The sequence below is a fragment of the Diceros bicornis genome, chromosome 24 (assembly GCF_020826845.1).
Source record: "Diceros bicornis minor isolate mBicDic1 chromosome 24, mDicBic1.mat.cur, whole genome shotgun sequence".
Classification (NCBI taxonomy): domain Eukaryota; kingdom Metazoa; phylum Chordata; class Mammalia; order Perissodactyla; family Rhinocerotidae; genus Diceros; species Diceros bicornis.
Window position 1 is genome coordinate 18,353,789 of NC_080763.1, and position 24,080 is coordinate 18,377,868.

General features: G+C 45.5%; 1 protein-coding gene across 1 annotated transcript in view; it reads left to right on the forward strand.

Moving 5' to 3' along the window:
• The window catches only part of SMOC1 (SPARC related modular calcium binding 1), a 143,780-nt gene that overhangs the window by 67,420 nt on the left and 52,280 nt on the right, over positions 1-24,080 (forward strand). Inside the window, exons 2-4 of the mRNA XM_058567226.1 lie at positions 4,412-4,577; positions 5,732-5,844; positions 22,723-22,822. Coding sequence (XP_058423209.1) covers positions 4,412-4,577; positions 5,732-5,844; positions 22,723-22,822 — 379 coding nt within the window. The remainder of the gene's footprint in view (positions 1-4,411; positions 4,578-5,731; positions 5,845-22,722; positions 22,823-24,080) is intronic.

The following is a 24,080-nucleotide window of genomic DNA, read 5'->3' on the forward strand; positions in this document are numbered from 1 at the left end:
AGAGGTCATTGCATTTTTTGCTTTTGAAAACAATCACAAACACACACAGCTCCTAAAACAGATGAAAATGAGACCCACCGATGATTGAAGATGGTCTTAGCAATGGCCTCGGTCTGTCTCAGACCTTGGACTTGGCCTCAGGGACCAGTCCTTTCTAGATGGGAACACTTTGGGAGCTCTTCTGAAGCTGGGAAGGATCTCCATGCTTTGGGGTGTGTGTGGCTTCTTCTGAAGCTCTTTAACCTGTTGTGCAGCTTAACCTAGTTAAGCTGGTCTCTGGCGCAGCTGTCCAGCTGCCGTGGTGACTCTGTGGGCCCAGAGCAAGCCATTTCCAAACCAAATTTATGGCCTGTGGTTCAACGCCACGGTGACACCTGCGGCTCTCCTCTCCTGTGAGCTGGGGAGGAGACAACAGGGCGACCTTCTTGAGTTTGAAAAGAAACTTTGTCTATCTTGATCCCTGTTTTTTAAGATCAACAAGAACCCTATGAGGAGCTTCTCACAGTAGGCTTAAAGTGCCTGGAGGGCAGGGCTGTCTTATCTGGATCTTTAGCAGTTTGTGTCTGCACACAGTAGGCTCTTGGTAAACAGATTCTGACTTCATGAATCCAGTTTTGCAATTGGGTCAGTTTCTGTTTGTAGCATTACTCTGTAATAATGAAAGGCAGTATGGGATAGCGGTTAGAAGCCTGGCTTTGGAGCCTGGGTGTCAATCCCAGCAGTGACACGTACATGCTGTTTAATCTTGGAGAAGTCGCCTAACTTCTCTGGGCTTTTGTTTCCTCATCTGTAAAAAGAGGATCGTAACATACCCTGCCTCGTAGGGTTATTGTGAAGATTAAATTAGTTAACATATTGTAAGTGATATATAGTTATCCGCTCTTATTATTCTTCAGACTTGAGGTCTGGCTAACAAATTCCTCTGTGACCAAGGATGAGTTCCTTGGTTTTCCCAGGTGTTGGAAGATCCGGATAGTTCTGTTCTTATGTGATCATGAGAACAGAGGGCATGCTGTTCCTTGGCTCCTACTGATTCGCATGGCAAAATAACCTAACAAAGTGGGTTTTAAAAGCAGAGTTTTACCTCAGGTAAGTAGCACACCCATCCGTGGAGAAGGAGAGAGTGGTATGACAAAGCAGGGCCTCCACCTGCCCTCGGACAGCCTTGAGGCCACTGGTTGGCCTGGAAGCTTGAGCTCAAGGATGCTGTTCCCACCCTCTGGGCGGGCGTCTGCTGCTCCCCAGGCAGAATTACAGAGCCAGGTCTGGCTGCATTTGTAGGCTGCAAACAGATTAGGAATGGATCTGAGCCATCCAGAGGCAAGAAGAGCGACTTCTGAGGCCAGTTTTGCTGGTTGCAAACACCTGTGCCCTGTGCCCATCCAGGAACCTGTAGCCAGGTCTTCCCAAGCCTGCCTCATTCAGCTGGACCTTTTGTTCCTAAGTTTTCCCTGGTGCATGGTCAGTTGTAGGCTGGGAGGGCTGTAGTGGCAGAGGAGCCTGGGGTGGAGATGGAAGGAGGAGAGACTCACCTCTCAGTCTCAGAGATAACTTAAGTTCTGAGGTAGAGCTGAGGCAGAGAGCTGTGGACCACCTCTGCCCACTGTGTAGTGCAGGAGGGAGGGGAAGCTCAGAGTGTGGGAGTGGGAGAGTGGCCCAGTGACCCCCTGGGGTGGCAGGAGCCCAGGAGGCCAGGCCTGTCCCATCGCACTGGCTGGTTTTGAGGTAGTGCCATGTGGGAAATGCCACTACAGGGATGCATTCATCCCACAAATAATCAAGTACCCTGGCATCGCACTAGATGCTGGGGCTGTATTCACAGGCAAAATAGACTTTATCCTTGTCTCATGGAGCTCAGAGTTGGGGCTTCCATTGTTAATCAAATCACACAAATCAATGCATTGTCACAAAGCGTGTTAAGAGCCAGGAAGGAGAAGTGACGTAGGAGAGGTTATTACAGGGGGGCCCATCCCACCTGTGAGAGTCAGGGAACACGTCCTAGAAGAGATGACGTGAGCCGAAATCAGAAGTAGGGGTGGGAGGGAAGGGAGAAGGAGCAGTGTGTGCAAAGGCCTGGAGGTAGGAGCCAGTGTAGTTCCTCTGGGAAATGGGAAGCAGGCCAGTGTGCCCGCACAGTGGTGAGTGAGGCGGGGACAGAGCTGTAGGAGCTGAGGCCAGAGAGGGGACCTCGAGTCGGATTCTGCCAGGTCTCGGAGACCGTGAACCTCCCAAGGGCAGTGGGACATCTCTCAAGGGTGTTAAGCAGGGGCAACCTGAGGGGAGATGAGGCCCGGGATCCCGTGCAGGGATGAGGTGTGGATGACACTGCCCCCGCCTGGATGCAGTGGCTTCCTCTGGATATGACTCTATATTCTTGATTTTTGTCATGGAACACTGGACTCCATAATGAGACACTCTCAGAACATTTCCCTTTGGGCTTTGGTCGTCAGACTTGGGGTGAACCTGTGAGTGTGGGAGCCCAGAGGATGTCAAGCGAGGCCAAGTTGTGCTGTCCATCCTGACGAGGCCCGTGTGATGGTTTCAGCCTCCTCTGCTCCCTCCCTGTGCGGAACAGCCAGCACCCAGGCGTGAGGTCATGGTAGTTGGGGGGGCTGGTTTTACAGCTGAGAGGCAGTCTGTGTATTAATGAACAGGCTTGGACTCTCTTGGAATTTGTCCACTATGGGCTGTGTGTTTCCAGCGTTCCCTTAAGGGAGTGGTACTGTCTCTGGACCTCCCTTGGCTGTTCTGGAAAAGAGTCAATAAGTTCTTATCTATTTGCTTCACGTAAAGGGTCTGCAGATACATCTGAAACAGGGGTTGTATTCACACCTTCCCTAAACCTCTCTGAGCTTGGTGTGATCATTCAGTTAACTCTAGCATCACCGACGGCCAGCTGTGTGCGCATGACATTGCTGTGTGTCGTTGTGGGATATTCAGCCCCTCAAACCGTACTGACGAAGAGCCTTCAGTGTGCAGAGCTCTGCTATGTGAGGGTGGATAAGAGTGGACCCGGCTCTCAAGGCTCATGTGGGTTATTAAACACAAGCTCATGGATTGTATGACCCAATTATTATTTTCCAGCTGTCTTCTATAGTTGTTAACAGAGGTTCCCTGATAAAGGGGTTCATGGTCAAATAAGTTTGGGAGATGCATCATCATATATGCCCCTTGATCTGGTTCTCTATTGCTGTGTAACAAACTAGCATAAAACTTAATGGCTTAAAATAACTATTACTATCTCTCATAGTTCTGTGGGTTGACTGGGCTCAGCTGGGCAGTCCTCACTTGGATCTCTCATGCAGTTGCTTCTTTTCATCTCTGTTAGTTGCAATCAGATGATAGCTGAGGCTAGACTCTTCTGAAGGCTTCTTCACTCACACGTCTCTGTGCCTGAGTTGGTTGAGCATTTCTCTCTCCATGTGGTTTTGCCACATGTTAGCTTAGGCTTCCTCATAGCTTGGTGGTCTCAGGGTTGTTCGTCTTCTTACATGGCAGCTGGTTTCCCGCGGAGTGAGTGTTGCAAGAGGCCTGGGAGGAAGCTGCAAGGCTTCATATGACCTTGCTCAGAAGTCCCAAAACATCACTGCCACAGCATTTATTGGTCAAGCCAGTTACTGAGGCTGGTCCTGATTCAAGGGGAGGGAATTAGACCCCACAACTCAATGGCAAGAGTAGTAAATAATTTACAGCTATCTATCTTTAATTTACTATACCTCTTGGAGATTCACAATACATAGGAATGTAGCAAAGGTGTTTTAGAAGTCCTGCAGTACAGAAACCTGTTTAACTCAGCATTTCCCAATGCGATTGTTATTTTTTTAAATCAGGAAATCCTTTTCTCATAGAAAATTACTTAACTTGTATTCTGCCGGAGAGGAGTGGGCAGAAACTGAAGGGTGATAGATTTGGGGCTCAATACTGCTTTCTAATAAATAAAATTTTCCAAAGATGAAATGTACAGTTTGCTAGTGAATTCCTGATTTGGGGAAGTACCCAAATAGAGGTCGCATGACCATCTGCATGGATGGAGAGGCCAAATGTCCCACTGGTGAAAGCTTTGATTTAATGTCTGACTGATCTAGGTTCAGATTCACCACTGATAGCTATGTGACACTGGGTAAGCTACCTCTCTCTAGGTGTCAGTTTCCTTATCTATGAAAGAAATAGTTCCTATTTCATAGGGTTGTTGTGAGGATTAATGAGATCCTGCATGTGAATTACTTAGCACGTGATGCCTCCCTTGGTTAGACTTTGAGGCTGCCCAGTTCCCTTCCACTTCTAGGGTTTAATAACTTTGGGTTTATTCTGGACTTGCTCCCCAAGGCAAACCAGTATTGTAAGTCATGGACTCACCTCTACTTTTCTTGTGAAAGTAACCTCTATAACCTTTCACTTTTTTCCAACTTAGTTTCTCATAAGTGACCGTGACCCTCAGTGCAACCTCCACTGCTCCAGGACTCAACCCAAACCCATCTGTGCCTCTGACGGCAGGTCCTACGAGTCCATGTGTGAGTACCAGCGAGCCAAGTGCAGAGACCCGACTCTGGGTGTGGTACATCGAGGTAGATGCAAAGGTGAGTGTGTGCCCCTCCGCCCAGCCAGGGAAACACGTCTGCGCACCCAGCTCCCTGCACAGCGCACTCCTACGGCAGGAGCTTGGAATGAGTCTGTTCATTTTGTTTGCTACTATCCCTCCACCCCTTCCACCAGGGAATATGGGAGGGAGGACTGGTCTACCTGGAGAACTGAGCACTTTTCTGTCTTTTAGACACTGCCCCCAGGCTAGGGCTTGGAGAGATGTGCTGCTATCTGGCTAATGCTATTTATTTTTATTTTTTTTCGTAAATGGAGATGATTAAAATGGCAAGATGTTATTACTGGCTCCTGAATAGGGATTCCAAATTGTTGGCCAACAGATGTATTTGGTTTGGTCTGCTTACATGTTTAAAAATATTAAAAACATTTGAGACAGCATTTAAAAATTGGGAGATTCAACATAAAAATCTGGATTTTTGTACTCTTTGTAAAAAATTGGAAGCTTTGGTAATATTAGGTCTGTGTTCCCTCCCACAAGGCAACACATGACTAGAGCTGAACAGCACCTACCTCCTTTAAAAGGGAGGCTGTTCTCCAGTTTGCCGCCGTCCTCAGCACTCCCTATGGTGTTTCCAAGCTGAATGCCATTGTTTGCACACTCAGCTTGCTTCTCTAATTTGTATTACTTTCCTACACCCTATAGATATTTCAGTCTGTGGCCCCTGGCCTGCTTAGAGCCATTATAGGAATTGTGGGAGGCTGAGCAGGCTGCCCTAGACCCTCTGATTTTCCAAAGAAAGTGCTTGCAATTCTTAACTATAAAACATCTTTGAGACTTTGAATTTGCACATATTTAAATAAACCCAGTGCAAAATAATAAAAGTGGAACATTTTTTTTTTCCTTGGGAGGGGCTGGGGATACTTGGTCTCGAGAAAAAAATAAACAGAACCTGGTATAAATGCAATCCCCCTACTTTTCTAAGAATAACATTAAGAGGAAGATGAGACCTAGCTGTGCTCACTGGCCACTGCCCTTGTGTCATTAGAAAACCCAGTTGGTTGTGTGTGGGCTCACCCACAGGCGGAGTGGTTTTCTCTCAGCATTCCTAGAGCCAGGCAGCCATTTTGTCCCATGGCTCCAGCGTGGAATCCAAGTGAAGTATGAAATATGCTCGTTTCTCTCCTCTTTTAGACGCTGGCCAGAGCAAGTGTCGCCTGGAACGGGCTCAGGCCCTAGAGCAAGCCAAAAAGCCCCAGGAGGCGGTGTTCGTCCCGGAGTGCAGCGAGGATGGCTCCTTTACCCAGGTGAGGCCTTGGCCAAGTCTCTCAGGCTGTTTCCTGGACTGAGGCCAAGGGGAGGTGCCTGAGAGCAGGAGGGCTGCTCAGTGCCTTCGTTTTCTGGGGAGCAGCTGAGGGCTCTTTGACACCCCTCTGTGCTACCTTCTGGTGCCTGCGTTCTCCTCCCAGGCCCTCCACGCCAGCTGGCGGTGGGTCCTGAAAAGGCGCATGGAAGTCTGAGCCAGGAAATGGACATTGCTTGGTCCCGGTCCTCCCTGCTGGCTGTCTCCATTTTTCTCTTCTGTCAAATGTGGGCTGATTATTTTTTCTTATCCCTGCCAGTTTCCATGGGCAACCCCAGTATTCCCTTCACTGTTGTTTATTGCTGCCCCTCTGTGCTTTCCTTCTTCCTAACCCCAGTCCTCAAACGAAGCAGTGCTCCCTTGAGTACAAGTATACCATGGTTCCTGGAGTGTGTGTGTGTTTGTGTGCGTGCACACGTGTGCATGCATGTGTGTGCGTGCACTCAGATTTTAAAATTTCTTTTCAGGCATTCCCACCTCTCATCCTGTATGGTCTTCTGGTTAGTGCTTTGTGGAAAAGTAATGCTGGCTATGTTGATGTTGGCACAGACTATTTCTAAAACACGGGCAGCACGGGACAATCGGGTACTCCTGCATGAAGCTTTTAGGCTGGAGATGGGGACGTAGCCTGGAGGGGAGAGAGGTGGCTGGATGAAGGCCCACCTGGATGAAAATGGGGAAGGTCATTGGACAAGGGTGAGTCAGCCGCATGGTTGGGGATGGTCCCGGGGCCTGTGACTGCTTTGTGGAACAGAACAGCATTTGGGGGAGTCCCCCTGCTGTCGAGCTGGAAGAAGAGGCTGCAGAGGTTTATAAGCCTCCCTGAAATTCTGAATCAATGGGGCAAAGGGTGTAGGCTGGCCTTTGGTCCGATGGGTTTCAGGTTTCATTTCTGTGCCGGGCCTAGGGGATTGTGAATTTCAGACTGACTTCCCCGTTGGGTGGAATTGTGGAAGGGTGGTGGGGTAGGGCTTGGGCATTATATTTTTAAAAGTTCCCAGCTGATTCAAATGTTCAGCCAGGATTGAGAGCCACTGGGTTAAACTGACGTTGGCTGCCGACCCTGTGAGAGGTGCTTTTATTCATTTTCTCATTTAAGCCTCACTACAAGCCTGTGAGGTAGGTGTTATCCCCGTTCACAGTGGGCCGAGAAGTGGCAGAGCTGGGATTAAAACTCAGATCCCTCTAGTTCCAGTGCCTTCCACAGTCCTCCATACTCTGCTATTCTCTGAATTGGCAGCTTTAAAGGAAGCTCTGAGGTGTGGGCTGGAAGAAGGCAGTGTAGTGCTGTGGTTAGCACACCCATCCTGGAGCCAGATTGCCTGGCATGAATCTCAGCCCCACCACCTCAGGCAAGTCACTGAGCTTCTCTGGGTCACAATAGCCTTATGTGAAAAATGGAAATGATTATCTCCATTATTATCTTATTTAATAATTAGGTTGAACATATTATTATGTTACTGTTATTATTACTATTATTAATGAGTATTACTATAGCTTACCTCATAAGGTTGTGATGAGGATTAAATGAGTTCACACGTAAAACACTTGGAACACATAAATGCTGTATAAATATCTGTCATTATCATCATCATTATCCCCGTCTCTGCTCTAGTTCTGCTACCAAATCTGCCCAAGATGTTATGGATGATGTCACTTAAGGAAAATAAAACCTTTTCTTGAACCTCCTCAAGTTTGAAAATTGATGAGCTCCCTCATCAATTTTTTCTTTATTATTTATTCTAGTGAAAAGAATGCAGACGATCTTGGTATATGTATTTGAAGCTGCCCTGTGAAGAATGCACGTGTGGGGGAGAAAATCAGATCTCTCTCAGCTGTGTTTGCGGCTGAGATGGGGGTAAAGGTAATAGGAAGGAGGCAAAATTTTTTTCCCCTTTCTCTAGGCTTGTGTAATCCTGAGTGTGTTATGAGAACAGTTGACCCCTGCCCTCCTGGTTCTGAAGTGTGTGCTGCCTCGTGACAGACAGCTGCTGGCCAGCTTTTGTTTTGGTGGGGCCAGGCTGGGCCAGGTGGTGTTTGCCAGGGAGAGGAACTTCCAGATTAGTCCGGGCAGATCGCTAAGTGAGAGGGGCCCTGGAGTTCAGCAGAGGTGGAGTAGACAGTGAAGAACCCCTCATTTGTTTGACACACTAAGCACTGCCATGTGTCTGCAGGCTTGAGGCTGGCTCACCCCGGTGGGCAGCCAGACAGCCAGACAGCTGGCCCGTCGCTGTTACAGTGATTGAAATGGATGTGCTTTTCGCCTTGATCAAAGACACTGCAATAACTCCACAAAATGAGGCTGCCTCTTTGAGTGTGCTTCAGTTGCCTTGACAGGCTGCCAAAAGGCTATGAGACAAACATCCCAACCTCTGCTATCCTTTAGCTGGACTTTTTTAAAGACCAAAACCTAGACGCCAGCTACGTTGCTTTAATATTCTTTAGAATATCCATATTCACGCATCCTGGTGTTATTAGCGTATTTTAGCCCTGTGAATTATTACACAGCAACACTCTCTTGAAGTTTATGAAGGGAGTGAGGGGACCCTAATGGGACTGGATTTGTCTGGCATGGGACACAGCTTGGGACCACGTGACTGGGCTGGCTTTAATGGAGTTCATGTGGGATGCAGTGGTCTCTGCTCTCTTCTTTGTTTTCCCTTATCCTCTTTTCTCCCTACTCCCCCGCCCCAACTCACACAGCAGAGTGGAACACATTAGATCACAGATTTTTAAAAACCTTGATACCTAGTCCACAGCCCTGACCATTAAATCGAATTCTAGGAGTGGGACCCAGACATTGTATTATTTCAAGCTCCCCGGGTGATGCTGGTATTTGGTCCGAGTTGCGAATGACCCACTGCTGTAAGGGCTTCATCGCTCTTGTTCTTGATTGCATCATTGGAATGTGAGTTAGGCCCTTTGGGAACCTGTTGAGTAAGGTCGGGAGTCACAGCTTTGTCCTTTGCTGTGGTCTTATCTGTTTTCTCTTCTGGGTATTGGAAACATAATTCCTGACATCGGTTCTACCAAGTCCTGTGCCAAGCAGTTGTCTGGTGCCCAAGTTGATTAACTGAAATGGCAGCCATAGTGGAAGGGTGTTTCATTACCACCACCAGGAAATGTTGGCTAGAGTTTGTCAAGCTTGTGCATCACTGAATACTCATGATGGTAGTTCTTTATTAAGTGTTACTTGGTGCTAGGCACTGAGTTTTACACCCATTAATCTTCAATAGAACCTTTTGAGGTAGCTATTAATGTGCTTATTTGTAACAGAGAACTGAGTTTCAGAGCGGTTGAATAACTGGTTCAAGGTCACTAAGCTAGAAGGGATTTGTACCCAGGCCTGCCTCATTTCAAGATCTGTGCTCTTACCTTTTTTATGCTACAAAAGTGGCCTTGATGCATATATAATTCATTTTCATCACCATTGTTATTCCAGAGGTCCCCTCTCTGATGCTGTTGACCAATCAATCAAGCAAACATTAAAAAAAATCCTTTTGATTATGGAAATTTTCAAATATACAAAAAAGTAGAAATAATACTGTAATGAACTCTGTGTATCCATCACCCAGCTTCAACAATGATTAACAGGTGGCTGATTCTGTTTCATCTCTACCCCGTTTTCATCTCCCATTCCAAACTGGATTGCTTCAAAGCAAATCCCAGACACGGTATTTTTTCATCTCAGACATTTTGGAGCTCTGCTGTCTTCTGGGCTGTGCGCTTTTGCTATGGAGGATTCAAGAAATGTCATGACCTGTGCCTTCAAGGAGCTTACATGCAGAAAAGATATGAAAACTTACAATGAAGTAGCCAGTATACAAGACCATACATGTACAACTGGTTATATTTCAAATGCCTATTTATATTGGTAATGACAAAGGGCTAATAGTATGTAAAGAACTCTTACAAACCAGAAAGAAAAAGATCCTAGTAGAAAAGAGGGCAGGAGATATCAATAAGCAGGTCACACAATAATAACAAATGGCCAATAAGTGAATATGAATGATGTCATGTTCCTTAGTAATTAAAGAAATACAAATAAAAAGAATGATGTGTCATTTTGCTTACCAAATTGGTAAAAATTGGAAAAAAGATGGTAATATTCAGTCTTGGGTGAAGGGAAAAGGTGACCTTCTCGCACTGCAGTTGGGAAAGTAAATTGGCAGTGATTTTTTATGGGATAATTTTGCAATATGGGTCAGAAGTCCTTAATTATGCCCACATCTTGAGCCTGAAATTCTACTTCTAGGAATTTATTCTAATGAAATAATTAAAAATGTGCAAACATTTAGCCACAAGGATTTCCATCTAAGTTCTGCTTATAGTAGTAAAAATTTGGAAACAACCTTAATATCCAATAATTGAGAATTGCTTAAATTATGACATAGCCACACTATGCAGCGAGTAAAAGGATGTATTATAGAAGCTTATTTTACATATGTGTGTATGTATGTATGTTAGGGACTTAATCAAATAATTAGAAAGAGAAATATTTTCATTTTTTTCTGAACAGAAATGGTATCCCACACTTTATAAAAAAATTCTGACAATATAGAAGTACATAAGGTGGAAAGGTAAAGGCAGTGAATTCAGCCCCCTGAAATAGCAACGATTAAGTCTGTAACCCTCTAGATATTTTTTCTTTGTGTGTATTTATCATTATTTAGGACAAAAATGGTCTAATATCATTTATTGTTTTATAACATTGTCTTTAATTATAATGTGAACTTATTTCCAGGTTAATTACATATAACTCTATCTCATTTTTTAAATGGCTGCAGTGTATTCCATTGTATGAATGTACCATGAATCCTTGAAATTTATGGATTAAATTTCTGGAAGTCGAATATTGGGTCTAAAGAACACGTACTTTTTAAGGCATTTGATGCCTACTACCAAATTGCTTTCCATGAGGTTGAGCAACAGTGTGGTTGATTAGTGGTGGCTACCAAATACATTCCCATTTTTTGTGTAGATGGATTATAGTTCTAATAATATTGTAGAAAATAAAACACCATTCATAATGTTACTTCTATGTGAAAAAATGTGTTATGTTTCCCATCTTTGAGCTCCGTGTTCCAGGAACGGTCTGCCTTGATATAGCTCTGTCTGGCACCAACGCTCTTCCCATTTTTACTCGTTCTAATCACTCTTCTCCCCACCAATGCACACATATACATCCTTTTTTATTTCCTGAGGTCATTTTTTTGCATATCGGGGCCTGGGGAGTTGTAATTTCTTCTTGATGAGGCTTTGTTTTGAAGTTGGAAGCACAGAGAAAAAGTTCTGTGGCTGTTTGGCAAAGATAGCGGGCTCCCCTTGTCAGCGTTTCTATAGTTCTTACTGTTATATTTTCCCAAACCTAGGGAACTACATCTTATTTCCCAGGTGCCTGGGCTTGAGCTATGAAGCAGGTCTTGAGGCTCCTTTTTAGGTCCTGCCCGCCCCCTCAGTGGAGAACTGTGCTTCCTGAAGTCACTGCGGGCCTGAGCTGTGTGAGTAGCTTGTCCTGGAAACACCTGGTTTACCATCTGGGCCTCCCTGTTCCAGGTTCCCAGCAAGTACGGAAGGTGATGATGCTTTGCATGAACCATGAGCTTTGTTAGCTCAGCTGATTAAACATTGATGCGCCAGAGTGCTGAGCATCCTCATAGGGTGGAAAGAATTTATCCTATCTTTGATGAGCCTAGAGGTCTAAAAAGAGTCCAGAGGCTATATGTTTTTGTCTGAATGTAGAACTGTCTTACCTGGAGCGACAGTGTTGGTCTCTCCTCAGATGGCGCAGAGGGCTCTCTAGGTAAAGTACCAAGACCTTGGCTGCATCATAAGTTGGAGCATTCTGAGCTTCTCCAGCCATAAATGGCTCCTTTGGATGCCCCCAGACAAAGCCAGTTCTGTATGTGCTAGTGGATGATGCCCTGCTTAGGCTCCCTCAGCCTGCTTTGGCATGTGTAATACCAACTTTTTTTTTAAAGCAATCAGAGTGTTAAAAATTCAAGCCCATCCTTTATGTATAGATGGCATAATGGTAAATAGACCCACTGTTGGGCAACCTGTTGCTTTTCTTTTTCCTTTTTTATAAATGCTTAATAAACATATTATTAGGTTTTCAAATTTTTGTTTTGAAAATTATGAAATTTTGAAATGAATGAAAACTATGAAATTTGAAAATTATGTTTTTAAATTTCAAAAATTATAATCTGAACATCTACTGTGCCCAGGGCACCTTACTACTTGTTTTACATGTGTTTTTCATTGAATTGCTTTTGTTCCAAACACCAGATATTGCGTATGATAATTTATATGAAAATACCCACTATTTAGCACATAAGTGCAGCTCTGCAAATGTTAGCTTCCTTTCTCTTTAGGTTTCAGTTTGCTCAACTGTAAAATGGCAGAGCTGGTTAAGCTATTCCAGAGGTTGGCAAACCGTGGCCTGTGGGCTGGCCACACCTGGTTTTGTTCTTTAAAATAACAGCTTTATTGAGATATAATTCACATTTCATAAAATTTATCCTTTTAACTGTACAATCCAGTGGTTTTTAATATTCACAGGGTTGTGCAACCATCACCACTATCTGACGCCAGCACATTTTCATCACCCAAGAGCAAATCCTGTAGCCATTGGCAGTCATGTGAAAGTAAACTTTTAATTTTGTAAATGATGGCAGGGACAGGGCCTGGTCCTTCCATGTGCAGGAAAGGCTGGTCTAGCAAGTGACTCAGCTAATGTCTCACACGTGGTGGGAGCTGCCATTCGCTTCTTTTCAATGAGAGAACTGGCACACCCTGGGTCTCCCATCAGATGCAGAGGAGTGCAAGAAGCTGATGGTGGATGGAGCATGCTTTATGCTCCAACACTGTAACCATTGTGTTCTGTGGGGACTTGCCTACCCCAGTCACTTCTCGGTCCTACTCTTCCATGCCTGAATGGCCTCTGAGCATCCTCTCGCAGATTGGCTGGCATCGTTTGCTTTGGAGCAAGTGTGCAGGGTCTGAGTGCTCCCAGCTGAGCATCTGAGCTCCGCATAGCCCTTGGTGAGTCTGTCTCTACAGATTGTCTATTGTGGAAGTGAAAGGAGCAAGCTCTGGGTGGTATCTGCAGCTGTTCTTCTGCAAGAGGGTATACTTGGGAGGGAGGGAAGGACAGAGGCCAGCTTCTCTGGCCTTCCTGCTGCCCTTGGGAAAGGGGAGGCTCAGTGAAGGGGGACTTCAGTCACCCTCTCTGTTCTTCTTTTCTTTTTCAGATAATGACACCACTTACTTACACAGCACTTACTATGGGCCGGGCTGTTTTATAAGTCCATGACACATTTAAATTATTCATTCCTCACTATGACCTATGAGGTAGACACTATTATATTCTCATGTTATAGTTGAGGAAACTGAACCACAGAGAAGCTGAGTAGCTTGCCCAGGGTCACACAGCTTGCAAGCAGTAGAGTCAGGATTCAAACCCAAGCAGCCTGGCTCCAGAGTTCTTGGTCCTAACCACTTCTCTATACTGCCTCTCTAAAGCACGTTGCCATCTTTTCAAGTGATGTTGCCAAACTAGAGCATATCCGGGGGGTGCCTCAGGTGAGTAAGGTCAGGAAATTATGTCACAGAGGAATATTCAAGGGATCCAGAGATGTTTGGTTTGGAGACGGGAAGAACCAAACATGAGGGGAAAGAGATGCCCAAAGGGATACATGAGAGCCATCTTCAGACCTTTGTCTGTGGATGACTATAGATCTTTACTGGATAGTAAAATATCTAGTGACTCAGATTCTGACTCAAAATATGGAAGAACTTTTTACAAGTAGAGCAAGCCACAGATGGAATGTCTGACTCAGAGGGAACTTAACTTTCCATCCCGGGAAGTAGGCAGGTGGGGACTGAATGGTCATCAGCAGGAGTGCCTGGGAGTGGGGGTGGGGAGGCCATGCTACTGCCCTGGGAGGGAGGTTAAATTGAGGACTCTGCTAGTACCCACCACAATTTTTAGGATTTTATGAGACAGTAGCTAATGTTCAATTGGGTGGGTAGGCACACAGTAGGCCCACAGCAAATACTTATTTAGGAGACTTTCAGGCAAAGCCATTAATACACACACATTTTAGGGCTATTGCCATACCACTTTGGGTGCGTAGAACATGCTAGGAGGTAGCATGGTCAGTCAACTGAACTTTCCTGTAAAATTAAAGAGATCAAGATTTTTTCCATGTCAAAGGAGGGAAAGGTAATAGGAACGCAGGAGGGGGTATGAAGGCAGGAAAGTAGTGAAGTCAGATATGGGAAGCAAGAAAGAGCTTCTACTCCTACAGGCCACCTGGTCCCCTCACTGGCCAGATTTTCATGGCTCTGATCTGAGTGAAGCTCCTACACATGAGGAGCTTTCTTGCTGGGGAGCACTTTTTAAAACATAAAAACATATTTGATATTTTAGCCCCCAAAATGGAAATAAAAGTGAATGAACAAGAGGTGCCATATTTGCTGTTCACAAAACCATTCCAGGCACCAAACAGTGGGGCAGAAGTCAAGAAGATAAAGTGCCTTGGGCCCCTGAAGCCCTAACACTCAGGTTTTCAAAATATCTTTATGTGTGTGTTGGGGGGATGGTGCTCATACTTTTTGGAAAATACAAAAAAAATGCTCTTCATCGTATGCTTGCAAGAGTGGTCTTAACATTGACAATTGGGTACTAGTTTATAAATTTTCACCTTACTCTTTGGCAGGGAAAGTTCAATTCAGAGCAGGGTTGTAGAATCACAGAACTTTTGAGTCAAAGGGGCCCTCAGAGATATCTGGTTCATCTTTTCCTTCCTCTCCCTGCCCACCCCAATCCAGAGCTCAGGTTCCACTTACAATCTCTCACCAAGCAGTCAGTCATCTACCTTCTGCTTGATTGCCACCCAAGACAGAAAGCTTACTACTGCCAATGACAACATACACAATGCATTTGGGACAACTTAGTTGGAAAGTCCTTCTCTACATTAACTTGAGAGCTGTAATTTCCAGCAGATGACCCCCATTCTAGCTACGGAACTTAACAGAATCCACAGAATTTCCACTTTCCACAGAAAGATTTGAAAACAGGCACTGTTATGTCCTTGTGAAATCCTCTCTCTTAGCCAACAAATATTTCTTTTTGCCCTGGCAAAAGTCCCTAGTTCTATCATCCACTTCCATATCACAGAGATTTGTGTCTCTTTTTCCTCCTGACCTCTTCCTTTAGAATTCGGTTTGCCAAGGCCCCTCTTATAGAACGTCCTTCCCCAAACTGGACACAGTATTTCAGATGTGGTCACGAGCAGCCTGGGGAAGAGTGGAACTGTTTCTTGTTCTAAACGCACCACTTCTAACTAATATCATGCTGGCAGCCACGTTGCACCATCAACTCATAAAAATATGGTCAACAAAGACTCCTGTATTTAGGAGGATTTGAAATTGAAGGATTACCTTCCTTCCCTTCCTCCCCTCCATTAAATTCTGGAGGATGAGGTAAATATTCTAAAAGGAAAATCTCTCATTCCCCAACAAACAGTCCTCCCTAGACCTGGCATAGAGCAGGAGACAGTGACTACAGCCAACAAGAATAGCAGTGCTTTGAAGCTATAGCCTACATCCTCCCTGTAAAAGAGAACAAAATCAGCTTGTGCTGAGCACGTGCTCTACACCTGACACTGTTTTAGATGTTTTATATATCTTGTCTCATTTTGTCTTCTCAGTAACCTTCAAGGTGGGTGACATTAGCCTTATTTCATAGATAGGCTCAGAGAGGTTAAGTGACTTTGTGAAAGTCACACAGCTTGTGGCAGAGATTGGTATTTAAACCCATGTCATTTTGACTCCAAAGCCATGTTTTTTCCTTTTGCATCTTTTTTCTTCTCAGCCAAACCTGACTAAAGATGAGGGGGAAATTTGTGGGATAACGTTTTCCAAACTGAGGAGAAAACAGCTCATGCTAGCCAGACCAAAGGGATTACACCATCCCTTCCTCCTCCCCCCTCTTGTCACTGAAATCAAACTCTTCCATGTGTGAAATCACCCAGAAGATTTAATGCTGCAATCACTAGATCCCTGAATTAAAAGACAACATGTCATCAAAACAACTAGAATATAAAAACTCTGGAAAGAAGTATGATCACAAGGCCCCTTCTTCCCAAATTCCCACCTAGAAAAGTACTTGTTTCTTGAGTATTTCATGATAAATGCCAGAAAGGGTGGAGTGGGGAAAAACAGTGGTTCTTGAAGTGTGGTTCCTGGACTGGCAGCAATAGCATTGCCTGGGAACCTGTTAGAAATGCAGATTCTCCCGTTGACCCCCAGACCGAATGAGTCCAGAAACGCTGTGAATGGGGCCCAGAAATCTGTTTCCGTGAGCCTTCCAGACGAATCTAATGCACACCCAATAAACAATGTTCTCCTGCAGCTTCTGATAGAGATGTTCTAGGGGACAACCTAAGATGTGGCAACCTCAGATGGCCCAGAGACTCCGTCTCCCAGCCAGGGCCCCATGGAAAAACACAGCTTCTCCGAAGTCCTGTAGAGAATGCAGCAAAAGGAAAATGGGACAGCAGAAAATACTGCCCTGGAAGAAAGTTATCAGTTGGACCAAGAGCAAGATGCTGAACTTTCCGTGTGCATTAGCTTAATCCAAGGAACCTGCGAACTGATTTGGAGCAACTGGCAGATTAAAAAGAAGAAACAGTCTCATACTCCCACTGCCAAAAGAGAGTTAGACGATGCCTTCCGCTTGTAGTTTAACTTTTTCCCACTAGGAAGTGTTCATGTGCGTGATAGTAATCATTTCTTTACAAGTTTGGTAGTCGCTACTAAGAATGCTGAGTCAAGCCTGTCCCTTTGCATACAGTTCACATTTTCTATTTTACGAAAGAGGCACAGAGAAATGGGGGGAATGAAGCCACGGGGCGAGAAGGGGCTGTACCTTGGAGGGGATCCCAGTTGTCAGTGAAGGTCTGAGGCAGTTCAAGATGGATTTCTTATCAGATAGAGAGCTTGAGAAAGAGTTACAAAAAAAGGTTGGCTGGAGGGAAATTATTTCAAGAGTAGTGAACCAAATGAGAGTCTGATGCCTGGACCATAAGAAAGTCGGACTGGAAAAGCAAAGAAATACAGCAAGGCCCTGCATGTCATTGTACTGCCTTTTTTTTTAAAGCATGTTTCAGAGAACACTAGTACCGTGAAAGGCTCCCCACACAAAACTAAGGGAGGGTCCTGCAGTTAAATAAGTTTAGGAATCGCTGCAAATGATATCTTCTTCTTAGTGCTAAATCATGAATTGCCTTAAGGCTCTGAGAAGTTCTGCAGTCCAGAAATCTTCTCATTTTATTTAACTCAATATTTCAAAGTTATTTGGCTAGAGAAGTCCCATCCCCCATAATTCCTAGTCACACGCCCTAGAATAGCAGCTGTGCTCTTCCTCGGATCCGAGTGACAGAAGTAAGGCGGTAGGAACAGCAGCTTCACGTTGCAGGAGAAAAGAGGAGAGAGTGCCGTACGCAGGGGCGACTGGTCTCCTAGGCGAGCAGGGGCCCTGGGCAGGAAGGAGAGCACAAGCCCAACACAGAGAAGCTGCTCTGGGTGAGGTCTGACCCCTGTCAGAGGAGACCCTCAAGAACAGCCAGGAGAGCAGTCTGGCTGGGGACACGGTGGAGGCCCCCATGCTGTGCCTGAACTACTCCAGAAATGACTTCTTACACTGGAAAAGACTCTCTTCCAGCTGCCTCCTTGATTAGAATATTTATGCCATCTTCGCCTCCTCCCCCAGAAGAGTTCCCTTTGCTGGAAAATTACAAGCACAAAGAGACTATCAGTTCCCTTAGACACAGCCCTAGGAAACATGCCTTTCCCTGTCTCCCTTCCAGCTCTGGGGACTTCCATCTGCCAGGACTAGGTACTGGCGATCATGCTACCTCTCTGTCTCTGGGCCTTGGTTTCTTCATTTGTAGAATGTTTGGGTTAGGCTGGGGATCTCTAAGGTTTTTTTCCAGCTCTGTCAGTTCCTAAATTTTGTGAGTGCTTGGAGATGGGGTTTCAAATTCCTCTGCTGTTATGACCTAGCTGTGACATTTGAACAAGTAACCTCTGCTCCCTGTGCCTCTCCTGTAAAGGACGTGTACACAGGGCGACTTTGAGGCCCAGATGAGATAATAGGCATAGGTCAGTGGTGGTGATTGACAAGCTCTTGTAAAGGTAGAAGGTGGTGTTTTCCATTTTGGACCTGGCACCCGAGGGTGACAGTTGTCTGTGTGCGTGGTCCATTTGTCTCCTTGGTTTTTCTTGGTACTTTCCTCCCATTCAGACTCTGATCTGTTTATCCTGTGAGCTGGTATTTGCTCTGCTCTTCTCTGCTCATCAGTCACTCAACTCCATTTGTTGGGAGTGCTAGCCTCCCACATTCTTCCACATGTTCAGGAGTTGGGATAATGTTGAAGATTAAAATAGATTCAGGCTTAAAATAATTTCAAATTTGTCTTAATTTGGACAGAGGTTGACCTGAAATATACCACTGGGCTGTTTACGCAAAGGGCTTCTTGCCAAAAATACTTAAGTATATAAGTCAGAGATGAAACTCACTTACCTAAGGACACACTGTTTTAAAGTACTTTTAGGATACCAGTTATGTTCAGCAATGTTGTTGAACAGAGAGTAACCTCACTTAGGGTGATGTACAAACACTTTTTGTCTCTTAAGTAAGACCCATCAGTTGTCATTTCAGCCTTCCTAGGATGTTCCAGAGTGAGATAGGAGCAAATTCCATGGTCTGTATCTATATCTTTAGGGCCGGAGCAACCTTGAGTTTTGAGAACCACACAGTGAGATCCTAGAAATGGCTAATTACCTTGTCAATTCCTCTTGGCCCGTGCTTTTCCCATAGATCAAGTCGGAGAGTTGATTAGTTTGAGGCTAGGGGGTCGTGGTGGTGGAGGTAGAACAAAGGAGACAAATTTGCAAGGGAGGTAGCTAAACTAGGTAGAATTTGCATCTTGATCATGTATATATAAACTATCAATTCTATAGAATTTACATTCCTGATTGCTTTTCTGCAAGAAGCTTTCCTTCTCTCCTCTGAGTGGTAGAACTGTTTCTATATGAAAATGAACTGCCCCTTCCTCCACTCAAACTTTTTCAAACTTTTTGCTGAGTTCAGACTGCCCGCTCCCCTGGGACTGGTCAGACTAGGATGTTCTTTGTTTCCCATCGGAGAATCTGGCTGTATCCTTTTTGAGTGTACAGATAGTTTGCTGAAGAATAATACAATGATAATAAAAATAAATAGCTAAGCTTAACTGGGCCCTTACCATGTGTGCTAAGTGCTTTATTTACATTGTCTAATTTAATCCTCCCAACAACCGAGTGATGTAGGTGTCATCATCATCCCTTTTTAAAGAGACATGGACAGTCTGAAGCTTGGTTTGATTAAGAACCTTCCCAAGGCACAGAGGGTTGGAAGTTAAGTGGCTAACGTGAGTGGTGGAGATGGTCAACCTAGGGAAGGCGGGCTAAATTCTGACCCCATGACTACTACTTTCTGTCTCCATGTAACTTCTTTTTCTTCAAGAAGACATCTTGAAAACTTTGCAAGACAACTTACAAACAACCCCTCGATTGAGAATCATGGGCTGATTCACTTGGGGCTCCATTAGCACAGGGAAGGGACCTTGCTGGGCCCCTCCTGCAGTTCTCATGGTCCGAGACCCCGCTCAGGTCCTCTGGGTCTTCTTTTGCTCACCGAGGCCCCCTCCCCTGCAGCACACCTGGAGTAGGTGTGCCCATTGCTGTGGCCTCAGGGGACCGTGGCAACAATTCCTCATTCAATTTCAGTTTTGTAGGACTTGGAAGCAGCTCCCAGCCTGAGGATTTTGTAACTTGGAGTCTGTTCCTTGGAGCCTGGTGTGAGGAAAATGCTGAGGGCCCTGGGGAGAAAGGGGCTGTGTTTGGGCCTGTGGGCCCGGCTGGGGGCTGGGAGGCAGTGTCCATGTGCTCGCAGGGATACAATGGGCGCACTCAGTGAGCATGTGGCCCTTGGGACCCGCTGAGCCCGGAGGTCAGATTATATCCCCTGAAACAAAGCTTTGGGCTTAGCCTCTTGCTCACGCATGTAGTTCTGTCCCCAGTCGCTGTGGCTGGGACCTCTGCCTGCCTGGGAGGAGGGGGCTTTCCATGCAGCCATTCTTGTGGCCTGCTTGACCGCAGCACCTGGCTCCAGCAGGCAGCACTGGGCCAGAGGCCCAGCCTCGGGTGCCGGACTTGGGGGGTACCATCCTCATGGAGAGGGAGGCCGGCCTTGGCCATGGGAGCCAAGGGGCCTGGGAGTGAGTCAGCGTGGCCACCCAGTCCAGGGACAGGTGTCCCCAGAGGTGTTTATTGGCCAAGGAGGAGAGAGCAGCCGGCCAGCCTCCATTAAAATGCTGCCCCTGGTGAGGAGTCATCTCTAGGAACTATCCCTGCAGGGCTGAGAGAATCTGAAGGAGTGAACTCCCAGGTTCCAGCAGTGCTTCCCACCCAAGCCTCCGGGGGTTACTAGGGGAGCTCTGCCTGTGAGGAGTCCAGCTTGCCAGGTGTTTCTGACCCAGCTGCGAGCAATCATTGCCCCAGGCACCCTGTATCTGGCCATCACCCCATGCCAGGCAGTGGACTCAGACTGTCTGTTTTCCTCGCCGGAGCCCTCCAGCTTTGGCGTTGTTATCCCCTTTTTAGAGATGGGGCTCAAAGAGCTAAGTAACGTGCCTAGTTGGTAACTGGCTAGACCAGGATTCAAACCTAGGTCTGTCTGGGTTTCTTTCCATTCCACTGTTAGGCCTCCTCAGAAGCTAGCACTGACCCAACCCAAGATATTGGCCTTGGGTGAGCCTCTGGGGCAGCAACCATGGCCATGGGGTTGATGGATTGTCTCCACGAGGTGAAGTGGGAGTGTGTTATGGTACTGGGGTAAAGGCATTGAATAGAGTTCCTTGCATGGACAGTGAGGTAAATGCCTCATTTATACATAGTCATCATACTGGTAGGAACAAGATGCCCTCCATGTTGTTCTTGTCCTGATCTCTGTGGGTTGGTCCCTATGAAATGGCTAGTCTTGGCGAAAACTACCGTGTTTCGTATCCACACAAGAGCAGGAGCCTTTCTGTAGTTTTTCTGCCTTACTGATAACTTCTGGATTTCACCCAGGCTGTCAGATCTCTCTTTTACATCTGTACCCCTTGTATATCTCACCACTCAATTTGTATGCTATTACTGTCTATCCTCCATTCCAATATGTCCTTGATCCCAAGAGGCACATTTTTTCACACTTTAATATCTGTGCACTTGACACATATCTTATAATTGAGGTCTATATTTAATGTGGTGGGGTTGTTTAATGTTACATTTTTAGAATTGATGGAGACTAAGAACTAAGGAAATATGATAATTCATGCATTTATGCAACTCATCAAACACTACAATAAATTTCAGGCATTATGCTATGGAATATAGAAGTAACCAGTATGCAGTCCTTTGTCTTAAGGAGGTCACAGTCTAGAGGAGGAGATAGATTAGACAGATCAACCATTATAGCTCGTTCTGATAAGGGCTCTGAATTTGAGGAACCAGGGTGTGTGGAGTGTCAGAGGAAAGAGGGTGAGGAGGCGAGGAGTTTGGGACTGCTTTGCAGAGAAGGTGTATCGTGGAGAGGGTGGGAATACAAAGAGATTAGGAGTGGCTTGGGGGTGGATGGGTTGAGGGATGGTATTCTGGACAGATTGAATAGTTGGAGCAAAGGTTCAGAATCATGAGATACTAGGATGTGTTTGTGAACTTCAAAGGGTTCATTGTGGCTGGAATGGAGGGTGTGTGTGGAGACATGGGTGTAAAATGAGGTTGTGGGGATAGGCAGATCATGGAGGACCTTGAGTCCTGTGCAGACTTGCTCATTTGGTCCTCCAGGATCGTGAGCTTATTCTCCATCCTGAGTCTGGCAAATCATTGAGGGGTTTTAAGCAGGGGAGTGATGCCCCAATTTGTGTTGAGTAACTCCGTGTAGAAAGTGGGTGGGAAGAGGTTGGTGGAATGGGGCAGGAGGAGGTGGATAGAGTGACAGCTATTAGAAGAGAAAGAAGAGTTACCTTGAATGAAGCAAAAAGCTTCATTTTCATTTACTGTTCCCAGACACGGTGGACCTGATCTTGGAGGCTTGAGGAAGATCACATAGTGGTGCAGCAGGGCATCTAGAACTGGAACCTGCAGGCACAAGTGACCTTGTCCTTAACCCCATCACGTGTGCCCTTGTCTCGGGAGAGCCACCTGATCAATAGGCAGGCTGACTATATGAACGGATGCTGTAAAGAGCTAGACAAAGAAGAAAAGCTTACTCCTTGTCTCTGCTTGTTAAAGAGGGTCATATCAATCTACAATAGTGACATTCCAACTTGTACTTGCCAAATTAGTTCAAATTAGTTCAGAACTTTTGACAATTGGATGGAAGTGTATGCCAATGCATGGGGAAAAAATGTGAGGGTATTGGTGAGAACCATTGCAGGAAAAACACAAAAGATGTATCTAAGTAGGCTATAAGGTATTCAGCATTAAAAGTCATAAGAAAGAAGTAGATAAATTGCTGTGGTTGTGCATGGAAGTCACACAGAAAACACATCATCAATGCTGTTGACTGACTGGCCCACCCGCTAGAGACCCTTTGGGGACAGATGCTGGGGTGAGAGGTGGAAGGAGCTCCTCCACCACACTGGGGATGCTTTGAAAGTGGGGGGGCATGACTATTGATATTGTGACCCTAGACTTATGCTTCTCTTCCCCTTCCCACTTCCCTGAACAGGTGCAGTGCCATACTTACACAGGGTACTGCTGGTGTGTCACCCCAGATGGGAAGCCCATCAGTGGCTCTTCAGTGCAGAATAAAACTCCTGTATGTTCAGGTACCGTAGGGAGGGGTGGGAAGAAAGAAGAGGGTTGGAGAGAGACCTCTTGGCTGGTCTCCTACATCTTGTGGAGGAACCTTTGAAAGACGGGTGGCGGTTATGAGTCCTTTTTCAGGTCAGGGAGGATTCCACTCAAACACGCTTACTATGTAGTCGGTTGTCAGGGTCAGAATATGCCTGTGTATATATTTATTTATTTTGAGTTTAGATTTCTGGTTCAATGATCTTTTCCCAAGCGTTGACTGTCACCCCTAGAGCATGGCATGTAAGTTTTTAGCTGTGTGCTCTGGTTGCTAGTGGCCCTGGGAGCACTTAATTGAGACAAATTTCAAGACCGCATGGGAGTTCAACACCAAAGGCTGTGATGATCAATTAGTGATGTCTGTCATGGGCCCAGGAGAGGTGAGTGGGGGCCTATGTGCAATGTGTTTGCCACCCTTGAACAATGTAATGTAGAGAAATGGAAAACTTTCAAAATGGTGGCCCATAAATCTGGCTGTCATTGGCAGTGCCTGGGGAATTAAAAAGAACTCAGGTGTCAAGACTCCTCCTTGTACATTCTGATTCCGTAGGTCTGGAGTGAGACGTGGAGTCCACATGTTTGTGAAGCTTCTCAAGTGGTTCTGATGATTAGACAAGTTAGGGGACCACTGCTTCATGGTGACCCACTGGGCTAGTCCATGGCAAAAATGAAGTCCTTTCTATTTCTGACTTTATAATTATAGAGAAATTTTGCTCTTGGGTCAACTTCTTGGGATTGTGGATTATGGATTTACCCAAGCCCCACACTTTCCACTTCCATTCAGATGGTAAGGGACTTGGGAGTCACCCCCTTAATTCACTATGCAGCTCAGCCCTCATTCAAAAAAGCCGATCCCACCTACCAGCTGCATCCTATTTCTCCATATCTGGGTGTATGAGGTTTTATTTATTTACTCATTTTTAATTTTTAAGTGCAAGAAAAGTATAAAACATTATTCTAAAACTTATGGGAAATTCCAAAGGCTAGTACTCCTGCTATCCTAATGTTTTTCTTTCTTTTACAAAATTTATTCCTTTTTTCTACCTGCCCTGCTATATAAAGGGAAAAATAAGTGGAGAGGGCTGTAAGTATCTACATTAGGAAACCAAGATTTGCAGGCCAAAAAGGAAAGTTTACTTTATCTGTGGTCTACATGGAAACTGGAAACTTTAATTGGGGTTGGTGTGAGGAGGGGCAGGAATGAGCCCTCCTTACAAATGACCTGAAAAGTTT